This window comes from Oncorhynchus gorbuscha, linkage group LG23 (genome assembly GCF_021184085.1).
Source record: "Oncorhynchus gorbuscha isolate QuinsamMale2020 ecotype Even-year linkage group LG23, OgorEven_v1.0, whole genome shotgun sequence".
Classification (NCBI taxonomy): Eukaryota; Metazoa; Chordata; class Actinopteri; order Salmoniformes; family Salmonidae; genus Oncorhynchus; species Oncorhynchus gorbuscha.
The window spans coordinates 56,398,857-56,421,992 of record NC_060195.1 but is presented as its reverse complement, the minus strand read 5'-3'; the positions used below and the strand labels follow the sequence as shown (position 1 = coordinate 56,421,992).

The following is a 23,136-nucleotide window of genomic DNA, read 5'->3' as shown; positions in this document are numbered from 1 at the left end:
TGAAGAATTTTTTAAAGAATAATGTGTAATCCAGGTGTGCAAAGCTCTTAGTGATTTACCCAGAAAGACTCACAGCTGTAATCACTGCCAAAGGTGATTCTAACATGCATTGACTCAAGGGTGTGAATACTTATGTAAATTAGATATTTCTGGATTTAATTTTTAACACATTTGCAGAAATGTCTAAAAACATGATGTCACTTTGTCATTATGGGGTAATGTGTGTAGATGGGTGCGAATTTGTATTTATTTAATCGATTTTGAATTCAGGCTGTAACACAACAACATGTGGAATAAATCAAGGGGCAAGAATCGTTTCTGAAGGCACTGTAATATATGACCCACTGGGAAACTGGACAGGTGTATGTTCTTCTTACCTAGCAGAGCTACAGGAGTCTCCACAGGTAGGGCACCTTTCACAGGTGTCTCCAGAGGCTCCGGGCATGGAACACACACACTTCCCACACACACACTTCCCCCGTCCGCTGCACAGCGCTCCGTCCTCCGACACACACGTGTCCCTGCTGCTGCTGCAGTTACAGTACTCCCCCGTCCAGCCGCTATGACACACACACTCGCCACAGTCACAGTCCCCGTGACCTACACACACACACACATTAGCACATTAGCACGCAAGAAAGTAACTACAGTATATCCTGAAGGTCATATGTTATATTACTGAGTCATTGTGATGTCAGTACATTATCTGCTTTCATCAAAAGAGGAAGAGGTGAAACCACAACGCTCGTCATGAGAGTCCGTGTTTCGACCGTACGTACACACCTCCACAGAGTAACCCTCGGAACCTCACACACGAGAAGTCGTCACACTCGCAGTAGGCCCCGTAGACGCGTCCGAAACTAGACGGGTGACACACACACTGGCCGCAGTAACATTCCCCTTGCCCGCTACAGGACTCCGAAGCGCCACTGGCCTTGCAGTTACTGCTCTGGACGCTCTCCTCCGTACACTCACACTTGGAGCCCATGTACCCGGGATCACACAGACAGGAGCCACACTCCAGAGATCCCCGGCCCAGACTGCAGTGGCTGCTGTTGGGCTCGGGGGTCTGCTGACAGGCACAGGAGCACAGGGACTCCAGGTCTATCTCCAGGGGGTCCTGAAAGCCCACCGGTTTGATGAGGAAACGCTGGGGACCGTCGAGACACTCAGAGAGTTCTACAGTCACGTTGAAGGAGACCTGGGAATCACAGAGATTGAAGGGTGGGTGTTATATCATACATGCATTGAGGTGGCTGTATAGTCAGTTGGCAACTTGTTTTACGACAATATGAAAATATAGGAATATTGTTCTTTAATATCATTGACCAGCTGACGAGCAAAGTGGGAACAAACCGTGTCTCCAGCTTTGACGTTGGAGCATCGTTTCTGTCCAGGTAGTACCGTCCCATCCTGACAGATCGCTGTGAAGGAGATCTGTAGATCCTCTGTCTCTCCTAGCACCTCCAGCTCTATCTCAGACCGCAGCTCCTGGAAACACAAAGGTAACCTATAACGGGGTCATGGCCAGGTCCTAGACCTCGTGAGGGAAGAGTTCAGGTAAGTGTCTTTTTGTAGTTTATTCAATGCTGTATTTTACCTCACACTCAATGGATTATGCTGTTTCTTTAGTGTGGGGGGGTGTAATAGGTGTGTGTGTGTGTGTGTGTGTGTGTGTGTGTGTGTGTGTGTGTGTGTGTGTGTGTGTGTGTGTGTGTGTGTGTGTGTGTGTGTGTGTGTGTGTGTGTGTGTGTGTGTGTGTGTGTGTGTGTGTGTGTGTGTGTGTGTGTGTGTGCGTGTGTGTGTGTGAAAGAGAGAAAGGGAACCATTATAAGCTTCTGCAACCACTGACTTATTACACCCTTTTTAAGTCTACAGTATGTTCCAACACTGCTAAGGTTTACTCAGCTGGGCCTATTCATTCCTAGTCTTCCACTATATTGGTAAGTCCCTTTCTCTGAGTGGTTTGAGTCATGATCCCTGTAACTTCCCAGGTTTTCCGTCAAGCTCCCAGGTATCCCAGGTGTTAGTAGCCAACCACCACAGGGTATAGTGAGGTAGATATGACTCTAATATAACTCTTTCTCTAAGTGAGCACAGTGTTGACAGAGTACTTGACATTTGTATCCTTTCAGTTCCTTTGGGGACGATGTGGTCTGTGTGATGCTTGAGAGAAACAGCTTGAGCTGAGACACCGTGTACTCAGGTACAGTGTACTAGGAGGAGCACTAAATCAATATCTAGCTATCACAAAAATAAGCTACATTGGTAATGTGGCTAACCTCTTAATCGCTTTCACATAAAGTATGTCCTGTACATTTCGTATTGTGCTAGATGCTAGATGCTAAGTGCTTTGCCATTAGCTCGGTGATGAGTAAAGCCCCCTTGGCATAACTAGAGGAGCCAGACGTGACTTGGCTATGGTAGGCTGTTCAGGAAGTGTCTGATGAAGTGATTAGAAGCTGTGGGTCTGCTCTCATCCCCCTCAACGCACACACACACACACACACACACTCGCGCATACCCTCGTGCACACACTCATACACACACACACGCTGCCTGTAGGCCTGAAGCCAATAGGGATTAGACTGTAGGGAGGAACAGCGAGCCACGATAGAGGATCAAACAGCAGGGGCGAGTGCAGACCTGCTGACAGCATACCGAGGTGCAGAGAGGAGAGGAAGAGAGGGGTGGTGGGGAGAGGAGTGAGAGAGAAGAGATAAACAGAAAGGAAGGATCTAACCCGAGGGAGAAGGTCAGAGGTCACTGTGTCCATGTACTCCGCAAGTCTCAATAGTCCTGCTAACTAACAAACAAACTGTACTCCCACAGTGACAGAATCGTATTCTCACTTTATACGCCGTCACAATCAGTTCCAGGATGTTCCTTGAATCTGACTCCAGAACCCCCACCGTGGCGCCAGGTATGAAACTTGCATAGTTCTGTGATAAAACACACAACAGACACACTGTCACTGTTCATGTAGGTTGGCCGACCAGTCACAGCAACATCATAAGGAAGTAAAGTTCTACCGAAAACAGGAAGAAGAGAGGGCTTGTTCCAACACGTCCACTGAGAGCAGGTAGCGAATCAAATATGCAAACCCCAACGATACACAGAGATACATTTTCCTTCTCCATTCCATAACCGGCTTGCCGCATACCTCGTTTCTACCCGGTGTTTTCTGACAGGTAAACGTCACATTGCTGTTGGGAAAAGGAGAATGGAGGGAGAAGGAGAAGTTCTCACCTCGTAGTTGTGTTTCTGATTTTCCGTCACAGCGAATATAAGCAGGATATTATTGTCCACCAGTTTATCCATCAGCTGTCCCAGAGTTGGGTATTCCTGGATGGACAAAGTCAGTATTTTAAAACCTCAGACTATAGTACTTCATCCCAATGAATGAAACAATTACATGTATTTCTAAAGCCCTTTTCACATCAACAGTAATAAAAAGTGATTTACAGTCACCCGGCCTAGACCCCAAAGAGCCAGTAGTCTTTAGAGTAAAGGGACACTCCTTCACCATGGACAGGAATGAAAGCCATGTTATAGTATCATAAACAGTGAATCCTTGTACTACAACCCCAGTCATAGAAGTCATAAATGAATCTGATGTGACTGTCCCCTTACCAGATGGGCAGCCATAGAGTATTCATTGTTGCTGTCCAGATGGCACTCCCCGTCGTTAGGGACGACGATGCCTGACATCTTGCTGTCCATCCCAAAGTGAGAGTCGGCGTCGCTCACAAACACCAGCAGACGCATGGAGTCGTTCCTCCAGCCTATCTTGTCCTGACAGGGAGAGATGAGAGATTATTATACCGCAATAATACTATAGTCCGTTGTCAAAGCACGCCCGAAGTTCCCTTGAAAAATAAAGATATTCTATTCCCTTCCTTTAGATTCTATTCTGCAGTATTATTTTCTATTCGGCTCTATTCTATTCTGTTAAAAATGGCTACCATCTTTGGGGACAAATCAAATCAAACCTGAACCACAGACTCGCTCACTTACCCCACAGACAGCAGCCTGCATAATGGCATCGAAGCCACACTCCGGCAGGTCGATGTTGGCAGACACACGCTGGTTGGTGATGATATTGTTGAACTTCTCTGTGCTGCTGGTGAGGGGTAGGACGTGTTTGTATCCAAACGTTGGCAGACAGCTCTCATCCACACTCCTGCATGGGAGTACCATAAAGAAACATAGTGTATTACATCTATGACCGGGGTTCCCCCTCTAAGGCAAATTCAAAATAACAGAACTTTCCATGACTTCCCATGTCTACAGATAAGACATTGGGGGCCAAATATTTCCATCACCGTTTAACTAATGAATTATTACTAGATATTACTATTACTAACAACAAGTAAGCTTGTTATAGACATACTCAAAAACACTGTGTCGTTTACTAAGCTCTTTTAGTGAGAAAATCTGTCTCTTCCACAGAAAGATGGTCCTTTGTAGCTTAGTTGGTAGAGTATGGCACTTGTAACCCCGGGGTAGTGGGTTTTGATTCCCGGGGACACCCATACATATTCACACATAACCGTAAGTCGCTTTGGATAAAAGTGTCCGCTAAATGGCATATATTATATTATTATATAAAGAAAGTGCTCTTCATTTGTACTTCAACCATAGAGGATGTGGTTTTCAATTCAGTTCTCACAAGCACACTGTACCCTACCTACAAGGGTTCTCCAGCTCTCCAGGAGTGATCTTAATGAACGGGAGGACTGGTTTCTCAACGAAGGACCCGAATCCAAGTCTGAATTTACTGGTGAGCTTTGCCATCTCCTTGGACAGGGTGGAGCCCAAGTCTTTAATCATCTCCAGGTCGTCAATCATGGAGGCTGAGAGGTCCATCAGGTAGTAGATGTCTACAGGGTAGTCTTCTGTCTGCTGCACACTGACCTGGAAGGTCACCTCACTGCCTGAAAGAAAAAATAAGAAACTGTTTTCTGTCTCTCTCTCCGGGCTCCGTTCAGTTCAAGGTCTGACCATGCTAGTGAGAAATTCTATTCATATTATTATCTTGATGTGAAAAATTGTGTGAAAATATAAATTAAACATCCTTCATTCATCAAAAAAAAAGAGTTTCTAAATCAACTTCAAATCACCGCCAGTGTGTACCCACAGTGTGAGCAGTGTGCCCAATAGCTGTATAAATAATGGACACAGCGACTGCCCCCAGGTCTCCATCAGTAACTGTATAAATAGGGGTTTACCAGTTCTGAGTTTGAGGGCCATCTTCTGTGGTGATATCTCTGTGCTGTTGGTATTTCCTGTCTTCTTCCCGAGAGGCTGGTTCCGGAGGACCTCGGAAGTGGTCACTGGGAATTCCACCTGTTCCTGGGGACAGCCTCTCTCTTGGAGGTGGTACGGCGTGTCACATCGCTCACTGATTAAAAACGAGTCCGTGAAATTCTGAGAGGTTAAAAACACCACAAGGTTTTACTCCCACATTACAACCAATCTGACACAGAGACTCTAACATATTTTATTGGTGTTTCGTCAGTCAGTAGTCATATTCATACTATAGTACTACCTGAAAGGTAGAACTTCTGAAGATCATTTGCAAATATTGCCACCATTAAATCATTTAACAATATATGTTTTTACTCTGCACTGCAGTTTGCTCCATCAACAACATGTCGCATCAGAATTCCATATCAAGTTAGGCTAGTTGCACATTTATGAATTCATGACACGTTTTCCTGCTGGACTTGCATCAATGTTATCCCCTAGATCAGCGTTCCTCAATAGGCAGTGATTTTATTTGAGTTCTGTGCAAAATATAGATATATATTTTTATACGTATATACATTTCGTTCTTGGACATAAAATACTGTACGATCAGCAAAAAATGGCGTCAACGTTGTTTTTATTCAGGAACTCGGTTCCCTAGTATTCCCACGCATAAATAGAGAGGCATATGTGATCGTATCCCAATGTAATTCAAGTTTGAAATCCTTCTGTTTTTGTCAAATATTGCATCTGTTTGGAATTCTTGCGGTCAATTTGTAGGGCACAAATTATTTATAACTATAATGCGCCCCCCCCCCCACCATCCGCTCAAGTAAAAATCGGCCCACGGCTGAATGTAATTGGGTTCCCCTGCCCTAGATGTATAGCCTACCTCTTGTGTGCACCATGCACAGTGGGGACCAAGCTGGAGACACTCGTCACAAGTCGCTGCACTGCCAACCGAACATGTTCCTACATGGACACCACACGGGGAATATAGAATATAGAAGTGGTCAGCGTGGTTGTCGCTGTCTAGCACGGGTTACATCTTCTCACGGCACTGCTTGTCTGGCGTGTTATACTTTTGTCTATCAGTATATGAGTGATTGTTTAGTGCCTCTGTCTTTGTGATGCGCCTGGTTAATTTGCGCATGAATAACCAGAGCAAATGCTAGGTTATGTTATCATGATAAACCACAATAATAATTGTGTGTGTGTGTGTGGGGGGGGGGGATAAAAAATAAATATTTGTATATATAAACCACTGGATCAAATAAACTAATTGAAATACAATCAATACATTGCATTAATGTATGACGTGGAATATTTACCTCTATAAAAGTAAAATAAAGCTGCTATAATCTTGGGGAAAATCTGGATATGCTGCAGTTACATGTAAGCTTGAAAGGAGAAGTTATTTAATTAATCAAAGCCATTCGATCCGGTCTCTGGTCTTACCCTCCACGTTGTTGATCCAATTCCGAAGAATCAGGAACAGAAGTACAGCAGTCCCCATTGGTCCTCGCGGTTACTACTTTAGGCATATGAAAGAACAACAAAACATTCTCTGGTACTCTCATATGTACAGTAAAATTGACAAAACAAACAGGTATTTCCAGCCTTAGTAAGCTTCTCTTGGTATCACTGTCTAGGCTAAACGACAAGAGAATGCGCCTTCTTTCTTACCTGGCAGGAAAGACGTTGAGTGCCTGCGTGGTTCAGACATTCTTACCTGCCCAGCCTTTTATGTTCACTTCCGTACAGGTGAGAACATAAACGGAACGGGACTACAGAGAGTGAGTGAGAAGTGAGTGTACGGACGTGAGCTGTGAGAAGCCAGAGACAACAGCTACATTGAACTGGGTTTTATTTCAATGGAAGATTATATGATAATCGAAATATAACAGAAATTAACTTCTTTTTTTACATATATATATATATTTTTTAAATCAATATAATTTGTTAGCCTGCAATCTAAATTGTTATAACAAATATTGTAGTGAAGGTTATGGGATAACACATTGAATATCTTTGAAATAGTGTTTCAAACGTTCACCAATATTTCAAAAATGGGGAAATAGCATGTTTCATTCTGCCTTTCTAAAGAAGCCTGTAATGTGCCCGAGGACTGATCATTCTTCATTTTAAATCTGCCATGACAGGACCTCGGATTCACTGCAAAACTCACTTCAAGTCAAATCCCAGTGGTTGTAAAACATCATACTTTCGAACTCACTTCAAGTCAAATCCCAGTGGTTGTAAAACATCATACTTTCGAACTCACTTCAAGTCAAATCCCAGTGGTTGTAAAACATCATACTTTCGAACTTCCAGAATATGCCCATAGTTCACTTACCCATAGTTCAGTGGGTCATGACTGCCTGTCTGTCAATGTGTTGCAGTATATGTTTGATCAGGTCTTCACTGCCCTGTCCTTGAGATATATTATATCGTGGCACACATTGTCTTGTTTCTACCATTTTTGCACGATAACACGTCTCCATCAACTGTTGTCTATTGGCTTTAACATCATAATCATATGTTGTATTGACCTATATAGCGATCTGACCTGATCCATTCTGGAGCTGTGCATAAAAGGGGGATGTAGAGCAACGTGATAACCATTGTTTATAGGGACAACCAACTGTCCAGACGTGCCACACCGTAAGTCAATATCCCCGAATTACTCAGATGAGATACTGCAACTGAAAAAAAAATGTTAATATTTAACATGAAAAACCCCTCAGAAATGTACATATCTCAAGGGTTCATTTTGATTTAATGATTAACAGTAGGGACGAAAAACTAAATCTCGGGCTCTTTTGAAAAGTAGTCGATTGCTCAATACAAAAATCCTCATAAACTGATGTGTGTGTGTGTGTGTGTGTGTGTGTGTGTGTGTGTGTGTGTGTGTGTGTGTGTGTGTGTGTGTGTGTGTGTGTGTGTGTGTGTGTGTGTGTGTGTGTGTGTGTGTGTGTGTGTGTGTGTGTGTGTGTGTGTGTGTGTGTGTGTGTGTGTGTGTGTGTGTGTGTGTGTGTGTGTGTGTGTGTGTGTGTGTGTGTGTGTGTACGTGCATGCGTGTGCCTATGTAACCTGTGAGTGAATAGGCGGTGAATGTGTGTGTGCGTAGCACATGGAGTGTGTGTCTTAACAGGCGGTGTGTGTAGGTGGTGAACAATTGGCAGCTGCAGTGTGGATTTCTCAGCTTGTCCGTTCCAGACGGAATACCCAACTAAAGCAGCATCACACCCCTCCGAATCGCAGTAAGCCCCTCATCTGTTACTCCAAACCCCCTCTTCTCCTTCTCTGTTTACTCTCCCCCTCTCCTCTGCTCCCTTCTCCACTTCTCCTCTCATATTTGCTCAACTCTCCAAATGATTCTTCCGTTATAATCTCTCCTATAGTCCACTCGTCTTCTCTCCAGTCTTCTGCCACCTTCATCCTTTATCCTGTCCTCCTCCACCCCTAGAGGCGCCCAGCCTTCAGTCATTCCCACTGTCATCCCATCTCAGCTGATGGATGGAGTGACAGCGGAATGACAGCACTTGTCCTCTGCCACTTTGCAGCTCCCTCCATTCTTTATCTGACTAGAGGACAAACATTCGTACTCTTTTGCCACCACTGTTCTGAGAAAGTACACAGGCCACCAATAAACCTGTTTAAAACATACACAAGTGTGACCTTTTCAAATGTGATCTGTTGCTATCTGACAACTAAGACATCCATTCATTCATTAAATGGTCTAACCTAATTGTACTACCTAATCCACTCAGGTCATTCATTCAATTGTCCTACTTAATGATCCTACTTTACCATCTTAGATGTCCATTCTTCCATGAAATGGTCCTACCTAACCAGCCCAGATAATCATTCTTCCATGAAATGGTCCTACCTAACCAGCCCAGATAATCATTCTTCCATGAAATGGTCCTACCTAACCAGCCCAGATAATCATTCTTCCATGAAATGGTCCTACCTAACCAGCCCAGATAATCATTCTTCCATGAAATGATCCTACCTAACCAGCCCAGATAATCATTCTTCCATGAAATGATCCTACCTAACCAGCCCAGATAATCATTCTTCCATGAAATGGTCCTACCTAACCAGCCCAGATAATCATTCTTCCATGAAATAATCCTACCTAACCAGCCCAGATAATCATTCTTCCATGAAATGATCCTACCTAACCAGCCCAGATAATCATTCTTCCATGAAATGATCCTACCTAACCAGCCCAGATAATCATTCTTCCATGAAATGGTCCTACCTAACCAGCCCAGATAATCATTCTTCCATGAAATGATCCTACCTAACCAGCCCAGATAATCATTCTTCCATGAAATGGTCCTACCTAACCAGCCCAGATAATCATTCTTCCATGAAATGGTCCTACCTAACCAGCCCAGATAATCATTCTTCCATGAAATGGTCCTACCTAACCAGCCCAGATAATCATTCTTCCATTAAATGGTCCTACCTAACCAGCCCAGATAATCATTCTTCCATGAAATGGTCCTACCTAACCAGCCCAGATAATCATTCTTCCATGAAATGGTCCTACCTAACCAGCCCAGATAATCATTCTTCCATGAAATGGTCCTACCTAACCAGCCCAGATAATCATTCTTCCATGAAATGGTCCTACCTAACCAGCCCAGATAATCATTCTTCCATGAAATGGTCCTACCTAACCAGCCCAGATAATCATTCTTCCATGAAATGATCCTACCTAACCAGCCCAGATAATCATTCTTCCATGAAATGGTCCTACCTAACCAGCCCAGATAATCATTCTTCCATGAAATGATCCTACCTAACCAGCCCAGATAATCATTCTTCCATGAAATGGTCCTAATCATTCTTCCTAAATGGTCCAGCCCAGATAATCATTCTTCCATGAAATGATCCTCTAACCAGCCCAGATAATCATTCTTCCATGAAATGATCCTACCTAATCAGCCCAGATAATCATTCTTCCATGAAATGGTCCTACCTAACCAGCCCAGATAATCATTCTTCCATGAAATGATCCTCTAACCAGCCCAGATAATCATTCTTCCATGAAATAATCCTACCTAATCAGCCCAGATAATCATTCTTCCATGAAATGGTCCTACCTAACCAGCCCAGATAATCATTTTTCCATGAAATGATCCTACCTAACCAGCCCAGATAATCATTCTTCCATGAAAAGATCCTACCTAACCAGCCCAGATAATCATTCTTCCATGAAATGATCCTCTAACCAGCCCAGATAATCATTCTTCCATGAAATAATCCTACCTAATCAGCCCAGATAATCATTCTTCCATGAAATAATCCTACCTAATCAGCCCAGATAATCATTCTTCCATGAAATGGTCCTACCTAACCAGCCCAGATAATCATTCTTCCATTAAATGATCCTACCTATAACCAGCCCAGATAATCATTCTTCCATTAAATGATCCTACCTAACCAGCCCAGATAATCATTCTTCCATTAAATGGTCCTACCTAACCAGCCCAGATAATCATTCTTCCATTAAATGATCCTACCTAACCAGCCCAGATAATCATTCTTCCATTAAATGATCCTACCTATAACCAGCCCAGATAATCATTCTTCCATTAAATGATCCTACCTAACCAGCCCAGATAATCATTCTTCCATTAAATGATCCTACCTATAACCAGCCCAGATAATCATTCTTCCATTAAATGAATAACCAGCCCAGATAATCATTCTTCCATGAAATGATCCTACCTAACCAGCCCAGATAATCATTCTTCCATGAAATGGTCCTACCTAACCAGCCCAGATAATCATTCTTCCATTAAATGATCCTACCTAACCAGCCCAGATAATCATTCTTCCATGAAATGGTCCTACCTAACCAGCCCAGATAATCATTCTTCCATTAAATGATCCTACCTATAACCAGCCCAGATAATCATTCTTCCATTAAATGATCCTACCTAACCAGCCCAGATAATCATTCTTCCATGAAATGGTCCTACCTAACCAGCCCAGATAATCATTCTTCCATTAAATGATCCTACCTATAACCAGCCCAGATAATCATTCTTCCATGAAATGGTCCTACCTAACCAGCCCAGATAATCATTCTTCCATTAAATGATCCTACCTATAACCAGCCCAGATAATCATTCTTCCATTAAATGATCCTACCTAACCAGCCCAGATAATCATTCTTCCATTAAATGGTCCTACCTAACCAGCCCAGATAATCATTCTTCCATGAAATGGTCCTACCTAACCAGCCCAGATAATCATTCTTCCATTAAATGATCCTACCTATAACCAGCCCAGATAATCATTCTTCCATTAAATGATCCTACCTAACCAGCCCAGATAATCATTCTTCCATGAAATGGTCCTACCTAACCAGCCCAGATAATCATTCTTCCATGAAATGGTCCTACCTAACCAGCCCAGATAATCATTCTTCCATTAAATGATCCTACCTATAACCAGCCCAGATAATCATTCTTCCATTAAATGATCCTACCTAACCAGCCCAGATAATCATTCTTCCATGAAATGGTCCTACCTAACCAGCCCAGATAATCATTCTTCCATTAAATGATCCTACCTAACCAGCCCAGATAATCATTCTTCCATGAAATGGTCCTACCTAACCAGCCCAGATAATCATTCTTCCATTAAATGATCCTACCTATAACCAGCCCAGATAATCATTCTTCCATTAAATGATCCTACCTAACCAGCCCAGATAATCATTCTTCCATTAAATGATCCTACCTAACCAGCCCAGATAATCATTCTTCCATTAAATGATCCTACCTAACCAGCCCAGATAATCATTCTTCCATTAAATGATCCTACCTAACCAGCCCAGATAATCATTCTTCCATTAAATGATCCTACCTATAACCAGCCCAGATAATCATTCTTCCATGAAATGATCCTACCTAACCAGCCCAGATAATCATTCTTCCATGAAATGATCCTACCTAACCAGCCCAGATAATCATTCTTCCATGAAATGATCCTACCTAACCAGCCCAGATAATCATTCTTCCATGAAATGATCCTACCTAACCAGCCCAGATAATCATTCTTCCATGAAATGATCCTACCTAACCAGCCCAGATAATCATTCTTCCATGAAATGATCCTACCTAACCAGCCCAGATAATCATTCTTCCATTAAATGATCCTACCTATAACCAGCCCAGATAATCATTCTTCCATTAAATGATCCTACCTAACCAGCCCAGATAATCATTCTTCCATGAAATGGTCCTACCTAACCAGCCCAGATAATCATTCTTCCATGAAATGATCCTACCTAACCAGCCCAGATAATCATTCTTCCATTAAATGATCCTACCTAACCAGCCCAGATAATCATTCTTCCATTAAATGATCCTACCTAACCAGCCCAGATAATCATTCTTCCATGAAATGGTCCTACCTAACCAGCCCAGATAATCATTTTTCCATGAAATGATCCTACCTAACCAGCCCAGATAATCATTCTTCCATTAAATGATGCTACCTATAACCAGCCCAGATAATCATTCTTCCATGAAATGGTCCTACCTAACCAGCCCAGATAATCATTTTTCCATGAAATGATCCTACCTAACCAGCCCAGATAATCATTCTTCCATTAAATGATGCTACCTATAACCAGCCCAGATAATCATTCTTCCATGAAATGGTCCTACCTAACCAGCCCAGATAATCATTCTTCCATTAAATGATCCTACCTATAACCAGCCCAGATAATCATTCTTCCATGAAATGATCCTACCTAACCAGCCCAGATACCTAACCAGCCCAGATAATCATTCTTCCATTAAATGATCCTACCTAACCAGCCCAGATAATCATTCTTCCATTAAATGATGCTACCTATAACCAGCCCAGATAATCATTCTTCCATGAAATGGTCCTACCTAACCAGCCCAGATAATCATTTTCCATGAAATGATCCTACCTAACCAGCCCAGATAATCATTCTTCCATTAAATGATGCTAATCATTCTTCCATAACCAGCCCAGATAATCATTCTTCCATGAAATGGTCCTACCTAACCAGCCCAGATAATCATTTTTCCATGAAATGATCCTACCTAACCAGCCCAGATAATCATTCTTCCATTAAATGATCCTACCTATAACCAGCCCAGATAATCATTCTTCCATGAAATGGTCCTACCTAACCAGCCCAGATAATCATTCTTCCATGAAATGATCCTACCTAACCAGCCCAGATAATCATTCTTCCATTAAATGATCCTACCTATAACCAGCCCAGATAATCATTCTTCCATGAAATGATCCTACCTAACCAGCCCAGATAATCATTCTTCCATTAAATGATCCTACCTATAACCAGCCCAGATAATCATTCTTCCATTAAATGGTCCTACCTAACCAGCCCAGATAATCATTCTTCCATTAAATGATCCTACCTAACCAGCCCAGATAATCATTCTTCCATGAAATGATCCTACCTAACCAGCCCAGATAATCATTCTTCCATTAAATGATCCTACCTAACCAGCCCAGATAATCATTCTTCCATTAAATGATCCTACCTAACCAGCCCAGATAATCATTCTTCCATTAAATGATCCTACCTAACCAGCCCAGATAATCATTCTTCCATTAAATGGTCCTACCTATAACCAGCCCAGATAATCATTCTTCCATGAAATGATCCTACCTAACCAGCCCAGATAATCATTCTTCCATTAAATGATCCTACCTAACCAGCCCAGATAATCATTCTTCCATGAAATGGTCCTACCTAACCAGCCCAGATAATCATTCTTCCATTAAATGATCCTACCTAACCAGCCCAGATAATCATTCTTCCATGAAATGGTCCTACCTAACCAGCCCAGATAATCATTCTTCCATGAAATGATCCTACCTAACCAGCCCAGATAATCATTCTTCCATTAAATGATCCTACCTAACCAGCCCAGATAATCATTCTTCCATGAAATGGTCCTACCTAACCAGCCCAGATAATCATTCTTCCATTAAATGATCCTACCTATAACCAGCCCAGATAATCATTCTTCCATGAAATGATCCTACCTAACCAGCCCAGATAATCATTCTTCCATTAAATGATCCTACCTAACCAGCCCAGATAATCATTCTTCCATTAAATGATCCTACCTAACCAGCCCAGATAATCATTCTTCCATTAAATGATCCTACCTAACCAGCCCAGATAATCATTCTTCCATTAAATGATCCTACCTAACCAGCCCAGATAATCATTCTTCCATTAAATGATCCTACCTAACCAGCCCAGATAATCATTCTTCCATTAAATGATCCTACCTAACCAGCCCAGATAATCATTCTTCCATTAAATGGTCCTACCTAACCAGCCCAGATAATCATTCTTCCATTAAATGATCCTACCTAACCAGCCCAGATAATCATTCTTCCATTAAATGATCCTACCTAACCAGCCCGGATAATCATTCTTCCATGAAATGATCCTACCTAACCAGCCCAGATAATCATTCTTCCATGAAATGATCCTCTAACCAGCCCAGATAATCATTCTTCCATGAAATGATCCTCTAACCAGCCCAGATAATCATTCTTCCATGAAATGATCCTACCTAAACGGCCCAGATCAACATTCTTCCATTAAATTGTCCTACCTAACCAGCCCAGATAATCATTATTTCATTCAACTATCCTACCAAACCAGCCTCGATATGAATTATTTCATTAAATTGTCCAACCAAACCAGCCTAGATATTCATTATTTCATTATATTGTCCTACCTAACGAGCCTAGGTACTCATTGTTTCATTCAAATGTCATACCAAAGCAGCCTAGATAATCATTCTTTCATTACATTATCCTAAGTAACCATCCTAGATATAAATTATTTCATTAAATTGTCCTACCTCACCAGTGCAGATAATAATTATTTCATTCAATTGTCCTACCTAACCAGCCCAGATAATCATTCTTCCATTAAATGGTCCTACCTAACCAGCCCAGATAATCATTCTTCCATTAAATGGTCCAGCTAACCAGCCCAGATAATCATTCTTCCATTAAATGGTCCTACCTAACCAGCCCAGATAATCATTCTTCCATGAAATGGTCCTACCTAACCAGCCCAGATAATCATTCTTCCGTGAAATGATCCTACCTAACCAGCCCAGATAATCATTCTTCCATTAAATGATCCTACCTAACCAGCCCAGATAATCATTCTTCCATGAAATGATCCTAACTAATCAGCCCAGATAATCATTATTTCATTCAACTATCCTACGAAACCATCCTCAATAATAATTATTTCATTAAATTGTCCTACCTAACCAGTCCAGATAATCATTATTTCATTCAGTGTCCTACCAAACCAGCCCAGATAATCATTATTTAATTAAATTGTCCTACCAAACCAGCCCAGATAATCATTATTTCATTCAAAGTGTCCTACCAAACCAGCCTAGATATTCATTATTTCACTAAATTGTCCTACCAAACCAGCCTAGATATTCATTATTTCACTAAATTGTCCAACCAAACCAGCCTAGATAATCATTATTTCACTAGTGTCCTACCAAACCAGCCCAGATATTCATTATTTCACTAAATTGTCCAACCAAACCAGCCCAGATAATCATTATTTCACTAAATTGTCCAACCAAACCAGGCCAGATATTCATTATTTCACTAAATTGTCCAACCAAACCAGCCCAGATATTCATTATTTCACTAAATTGTCCTACCAAACCAGCCCAGATATTCATTATTTCACTAAAGTGTCCTACCAAACCAGCCCAGATATTCATTATTTCACTAAAGTGTCCTACCAAACCAGCCCAGATATTCATTATTTCACTAAAGTGTCCTACCAAACCAGCCCAGATATTCATTATTTCACTAAAGTGTCCTACCAAACCAGCCCAGATATTCATTATTTCACTAAAGTGTCCTACCAAACCAGCCCAGATATTCATTATTTCACTAAAGTGTCCTACCAAACCAGCCCAGATATTCATTATTTCACTAGTGTCCTACCAAACCAGCCCAGATAATCATTATTTCACTAAAGTGTCCTACCAAACCAGCCCTGTGTCCCAGAAAAGTGTACACCAGCATGTCAATAAAGCCAATCTTTGGGTCAGATGGTCATGTCTAACCATACAGTGAGAAATAGAAAAAGCGTATTTTCATATTCAATGTTGCTTTTCCAAGGTTTCATTCCCACCATCCGTCCCATTGTGAGGGAGGAAGATTCTCCCACACAAAACCTGCCAGCATTCCTAACGAGACTCCAACCTCTACTCCCGTTGTTGAGACATGAACATGATATTGGCTTGGTCAAGTTTAGGGATTCCCAAGAAACTGAATCCTAGTCATTACTCCTAGTCATTCCTTACAATGAGATGCCTGCTCCGGATTGAACGCAGTGCTGTGTGATATGATATCACAGATATATCAGTGTGTGTGCGTGTGTGTGTGTGTGTGCCGGGCAGGCCGTGTTAATACACAATACATTACAACGGTCGGCACTGCAATGAGACCAACTCACCTACAGGGGCCTCCTCTAGTACCATGCTGTCCTGTCAAAGGGGCGCTGTGTCCTTGTCACCGCCTGAAAAATGAGGGGAGAGGAATCAGGGAGACGCCGCCACTGCCGCCGGCCCTCAAAACGTCCAGTTGCAACTGCTGCCCTGGGCAGGAGTAACTATAAACCTACAGTAACAGACAGCTTTATGAAGCATGACGCTGCCTGTCCCTCTCACCCTCCCCACTGCCCATGCTCCCAGGCTGATGGGGGTGGAGGGGTGCTGATGAGTGATGGCAGCAACTGCTGGTGGGTCTGAGACATACAAATAACAGCCGTCTTCATTAGAGAGGGATGGTAGCAGAGTAGCAGAGATGCAGATTGACTGACAGGCCAAATGTGCCAGTGTTGCCCTCTCTTGGTTGAGGCAGTAGGTTACAGCTCCCTGTGAGGAACTTGTGTCAAGATGTAAAGCACAAATATTTAGGGCATGTGTGCGTGTGTGTTGTTTATGTCGCTGTCTTGTGTTTGGAAGTGAACATCAAGCCCAGTGAGTTAATTGAATCAAGTGCAGAGGAAGGTCAGAGATGAAAGGAGTGACACTGTATTAATGTTGTCTCTCCCTATGGTGGTATGATTGGAATGTGTGTGTGTGTGTGTGTGTGTGTGTGTGTGTGTGTGTGTGTGTGTGTGTGTGTGTGTGTGTGTGTGTGTGTGTGTGTGTGTGTGTGTGTGTGTGTGTGTGTGTGTGTGTGTGTGTGTGTGTGTGTGTGTGTGTGTGTGTGTGTGTGTGTGTGTGTGTGGAGAGAGCGAGAGAAAGGAGGTGGACAAGGCGTACATCGTAGGAATGAGAGTCAAACTGCACATTCAGGCAAGGCATCATTCCCAGAAGTCAATGTGGTAACGATTCTGGTTCAAAATGGCTACCAGGCTAATCAGGCTGACTCTTTGCCATGTGGTACAATTACCCTCTACTACTGTAGAGTAAAACACATTAGTCACTTTTTACATTGCCATTGTAAAATGTATCCATAGGCCATACTGTAACCCCATAAAGATATGTGCCAGAAAGATTTCTTTGAAGGTCAGTCAGCCCATTTCCTATGAAATACCATTGAACAGAAATGAGTGAATGAATCAAGACACGAGAGACCACAGACCCTCTCAATGTTTGCACCCCCGATGTCTGCACAGGCACCCCCAATCTGACCTTGGCCCCACTTTAGGGAATAGCGCCATGTGTCCCTTCAGCTGTGGAGAATTAGACATCAGAAAGAGCGAGATAAAGGAGAGCAAGAGAGCGAGCGAGAAGGGGGGTGGGGGGGGGGGGTGGGGTGAGACAGAGAGAGAGAGTGCTAATCCTCCATCATTTGCTCCTTATGTTCATAGGGTCGATTTTCTTGTGTGGCGTGGGGGGCATATGCCTGGCATTACAGTCTGGCTGGGTGGTGTCCGGGGCGTATGTGTGTGTGGTAATGGGGGATCTTGCACCCCAGTTTTTTTCATCCCTTTACTGGTAAGATATATGGGACATGGTGCCTTTGTGTCTATGGCATCAGCTCAAGTAAGCTGCAGGCTTTAACAGAGAAGCCCCATAAAAGACACTGATATCACAAAGGATACATTACAACAAACCCCCTGGATGCTAGAAACAGTGTGACAAGAGCAAGGTTAGCGTCATGGATATATACTGTATACTCACGTTTATATACATCACTGGTTAGCAGTGCTAACGATGACTTAAAGTGGAATCTGAAAATAAATATTATTCTATTTATATGATTTTGGACATCTACTAGGTCTACTTATTGATCTGAATGCATAGCCCCCTCTGCTGTTGATTGAAGGTACTTAAGGTAAATCAAATAACATTTTATTGGTCACATATTTAGCAGATATTATTGCGGGTGCAGCGAAATGCAGTGCAGTAGTATCTAACAATTCACAACAGTACACACAAATCTCAAAGTAAAATAATGGAATTATAGAAATATATATAGAAATATTAGGACAAGCAATGTTGGAGTGGCATTGACTAGAATACAGTAGAATACAGTATATAAACTCAACTAAAAAATAAACCCCCTCTCACTGTCAACTGCGTTTATTTTCAGCAAACTTAACACATGTAAATATTTGTATGAACATAACAAGATTCAACAACTGAGACATAAACTGAACAAGTTCCACAGACATGTGACTAACAGAAATGTAATAATGTGTCACTGAACAAAGGGAGGGGGGTCAAAATAAAAAATAACAGTCCGTATCTGGTGTGGCCACCAGCTGCATTAAGTACTGCAGTGCATCTCTTCCTCATGGACTGCACCAGATCTGCCTATTCTTGCTGTGAGATGTTACCCTTTCAAAGCACCTTGAAATACATTTTTGGGGGAATGGCTCTAGCCCTCACCCTCTGGTCCAACAGGTCCCAGACGTGCTCAATGGGATTGAGATCCGGGCTCTTCGCTGGCCATGGCAGAACACTGACATTCCTGTCTTGCAGGAAATCATGCACGGAACGAGCAGTATGGCTGGTGGCATTGTCTTGCTGGGGGGTCATGTCAGGATGAGCCTGCAGGAAGGGTACGACGAGGGAGGAGTTTTTCCACCCTGTAACGCACAGCGTTGAGATTGCCTGCCATGACAACAAGCTCAGTCCAATTATGCTGTGACACACCGCCCCAGACCATGACGGACCTTACACTTCCAAATCAATCCCGCGACAGAGTACAGGCCTCGGTGTAACGCTCATTACTTTGACGATAAACGTGAATCTGACCATGACCCCTGGTGAGGCAAAACCGCGATTCGTCAGTGAAGAGCACTTTTTTCCAGTCCTGTCTGGTCCAGCGGCGGTGGGTTTGTGCCCATAGGCGACGATGTTGCCGGTGATGGCTGGTGAGGACCGGAATTACAACAGGCCTACAAGCCCTCAGTCCAGCCTCTCTCAGACTATTGCGGATAGTCTGAGCACTGATGGAGTGATTGTGCGTTCCTGGTGTAACACTGCAGTTTTGTTGCCATCCTGTACCTGTCCCGCAGCTGTGATGTTAGAACTTACCGATCCTGTGCAGGTGTTGTTGCACGTGGTCTGCCACTGCGAGGAGAGTCAGCTGTCCGTCCTGTCTCCCTGTAGCGCTGTCTTAGGCATCTCACAGTACGGACATTGCAATTTATTGCCCTGGCCACATCTGCAGTCCTCATGCCTCCTTGCAGCATGCCTAAGGCACGTTCACGCAGATGAGCAGGGACCATGGGCATCTTTCTTTTGGTTTTTTCCAGAGTCAGTAGAAAGGCCTCTTTAGTGTCCTAAGTTTTCATAATTGTGACCTTAATTGCCTACCGTCTGTAATCTGTTAGTGTCTTAACGACTGCCCCACAGGTGCATGTTCATTGATTGTTTATGGTTCATTGAACAAGCATGGGAAACAGTGTTTAAACCCTTTACAATGAAGATCTGTGAAGTTATTTGGATTTTTACGAATGATCTTTGAAAGACAGGGTCCTGAAAAAGGGACGTTTCTTTTTTTGCTGAGTTTACATATTAAATGAGTAAAACATTATGTAAACATTATTAAAGTGGCCAGTGTTCCATTATTAAAGTGACCAGTGATTCCATGTCTATGTACATAGGGCAGCAGCCTTTAAGCTGCAGGGTTGAGTAACCGGTTGGTAGCCGGCTGGTGACAGTGACTATATTCAGGGCAGGGTACTGGGCGGAGGCCGGCGAGTGATGAATATTTAACAGTCTGATGGCCTTGAGATATAACCTGTTTTTCAGTCTCTCGGTCCAAGCTTTAATGCACCTGTACTGACCTCGCCTTCTGGATGATAGCGGGGTCAGCAGGCCGTGGCTCAGGTGATTGATGTCCTTGATGATTTTTTTTTACTTTCTGTGACATTGGGTGCTGTATACGTCCTGCAGGGCAGGCAGTGTGCCCCCGGTGATGTGTTGAGTACCTTCCTCTGGATAGCCACGAGGTTGCGGGCGGTGCAGTTGCCACACCAGACGGCGATGAAGCCCGACATGATGCTCTCTATAGTGCATCTGTAGAAATTTGTGAGGGTCTTAGGGGCCAAGTCGAATTTCTTCAGTCTCCTGAGGTTGAAGAGGTGCTGTTGCACCTTCTCCCCCACACTGTCTGTGTGGGTGGACCATTTCAGATTGTCAGTGATGTGTACGCCGAGGAAATTTGAAGCTCTTCACCTTCTCCACTGCGGTCCCGTCGATGTGGATAGGGGCGTGCTCCCTCTGCTGCCTCCTGAAGTCCCCAATCAGCTCCTTCATTTTGTTGACGTTGAGGGAGAGGTTATTTTCCTGGTACCACTCTGCCAGGGCCGTCGCCTCCCCACTGTAGGCTGTCTTGTCGTTGTTGGTAATCAGGAGTGTTGTGTCGTCTGCAAACTCGATAATTGACGCAGTCATGGGTGAACAGGGAGTGCGGGAGGGGGCTGAGCATGCACCCTTGTGGGGCACCTGTGTTGAGGATCTGCGTAGTGGAGGTGTTGTTTCCTCCCTTTTCCACCTGGGGACGGCCCATCAGGAAGTCCAGGACCCAGCTGCACGGGGCGGGCTTCAGACCCAGGGCCCTGAGCTAAATGATGAGCTTGGAGGGTACTATGTAAAATTACATGCTTCTTGTCATATCCCGTTCTAACCAAAACAATAGCCACAATAGCTGTAACTGAAGGGGTTCAAGTTAAGATTTAGTAAGCAACTACATCGAAAAATGAAATGTGAGACATAAATGACTAAACAAACTCACCTCATAGGGCTGATTCATGGTGGGTTTTTATTCAAATGTTTTTATAAAGGAAAGCACAACGATAAGATTGGTAGAACAATCTGGTGAAACAATGGCTGTAACATACACAAAGAAACAAAAATACAAAATGAGCGTATTTTTCTAACTGATGATACACAGCAGCATCATCACCCGGACATGTAAAACAAACAAATCTATCTTTCTGCATAAATTACTACTATTTCATTTGATTTATCGTCATCAGCCAGTCTATATCACACAAGTGTTGGTGGAATTTGCTGTACAACTAGCCTATTGATCCAGACACAGAATTGCACTTGGTTCAGACATCGCTAGCTATGCAAGACTACAAATAGTATGGTTGCAATTTAAACTTCCATCTTTCAGACTTTTGCAACCCCCCCTCACCACATTAACTGCCAACACAAAGTCCCATACAGCGAAGGTGTGTGTGTGTGTGTGTTTCAAGGGAAGAATAGATCTAGTCTAGCCGCCTACACTACCACGTGGTGGGTTTGCATTCCTCTAATATTTTTTTTAAAATCCCCTCATTCCCCAGCCTATTGGAACATCTGTTCGACAAGCAGCACTTGGTTTTTCTTTTAAGAGACTCCAAAACTAAGGCGAAGCTAAAACCATATTCTACCTGTAATAATGTTCATATCGGAAAAACACAACAAAAACAAGATTCAGCATGATACTATACTAAACAAAACAGAATGTTTTTTTATTTGAGGACAGAGTAGTAGGAGGAAGAATTGTAAAAATTGCTATTGGCCAGCTCCTGAGCTTGGCTTTGGGTGCATTCCAAATCACATCCTATTTCCAGAGTGAAACACTTTTGACCCATAGAGATACATAGAGGACTCTAGTGCCCAGAAGCCTATTGGCTTGGCAGCGCCATCGAGGACTTTCCCCATTTTGAAGTAGTCCACTGGGTGGGACTTTCAATGGGTTAAAGGGATACTTCAGGATTTTTGTAATGAGGCCCTTTATCTACTTCTCCAGAGTCAAATGAATTTGTGGATACCATTTTTATGTCTCTGTGTCCAGTATTATTGAAGTTAGAGGTAGTTTCGCGAGCCAATGCTAACTAGTGTTAGCGCAATGACTGGAAGTCTATCGGTATCTGCTAGCATGCTAGTAGATAAAGGGCATCACTGCCAAAATCCCGAAGTATCCTTTTAAGGAAGGATCACATAATTCCATCCAGGTCATCACGAGGTATCGGCCAATGAATTATAATTGTGAGTAAATATTCCATAACTACAGGTGGCAGTATATCACCAACCTTAACTTTATACCTGTTCAAACAACACAGATGGCAGTGGGCACCCTTTCAGTTTGTTTACCAACTCAGAAGTAGTAGAAGAAATGTACTTCAAAATGGAGATGGCTTCAATGGAGCTGCCCGTGCTCTCACAGACGCCATAATGGGATAAATACAATGATGTGATGTCTATCTAAGTCTATGTTTTGAACATAGCCCCATGTGAAAAGCCTACGGGTCAAAAGTAATGCACTACATAAGGGAAATGGTGCAATTTGGTCCGTCGCTTTTGTGTTCTTCTCTGGTGA

At 42.9% G+C, this 23,136-nt stretch overlaps 1 protein-coding gene across 4 annotated transcripts in view; it reads right to left on the bottom strand.

The window, feature by feature from the left end:
• Window positions 1–16,961, bottom strand: part of LOC124011203 (integrin beta-6-like) — a 23,932-nt gene extending 6,971 nt beyond the window's left edge. The window contains exons 1-12 of one of the 4 annotated variants that reach the window (XM_046324325.1): window positions 16,814–16,961; window positions 6,709–6,784; window positions 6,143–6,222; window positions 5,232–5,430; window positions 4,691–4,937; window positions 4,018–4,183; window positions 3,634–3,795; window positions 3,250–3,345; window positions 2,853–2,942; window positions 1,357–1,491; window positions 784–1,201; window positions 378–600 (exon numbers count right to left, since the gene is read on the bottom strand). In XM_046324325.1, the coding sequence (XP_046180281.1) occupies window positions 378–600; window positions 784–1,201; window positions 1,357–1,491; window positions 2,853–2,942; window positions 3,250–3,345; window positions 3,634–3,795; window positions 4,018–4,183; window positions 4,691–4,937; window positions 5,232–5,430; window positions 6,143–6,222; window positions 6,709–6,766 (1,874 nt within the window). In that variant the 5' untranslated portion in view covers window positions 6,767–6,784; window positions 16,814–16,961. Of the gene's footprint in view, window positions 1–377; window positions 601–783; window positions 1,202–1,356; window positions 1,492–2,852; window positions 2,943–3,249; window positions 3,346–3,633; window positions 3,796–4,017; window positions 4,184–4,690; window positions 4,938–5,231; window positions 5,431–6,142; window positions 6,223–6,708; window positions 6,785–6,936; window positions 7,076–16,813 lie in introns of those variants that run through there. The other 3 variants (XM_046324326.1, XM_046324323.1, XM_046324324.1) reach the window with 3 other exon arrangements.
• Window positions 16,962–23,136: the final 6,175 nt, after the last annotated feature.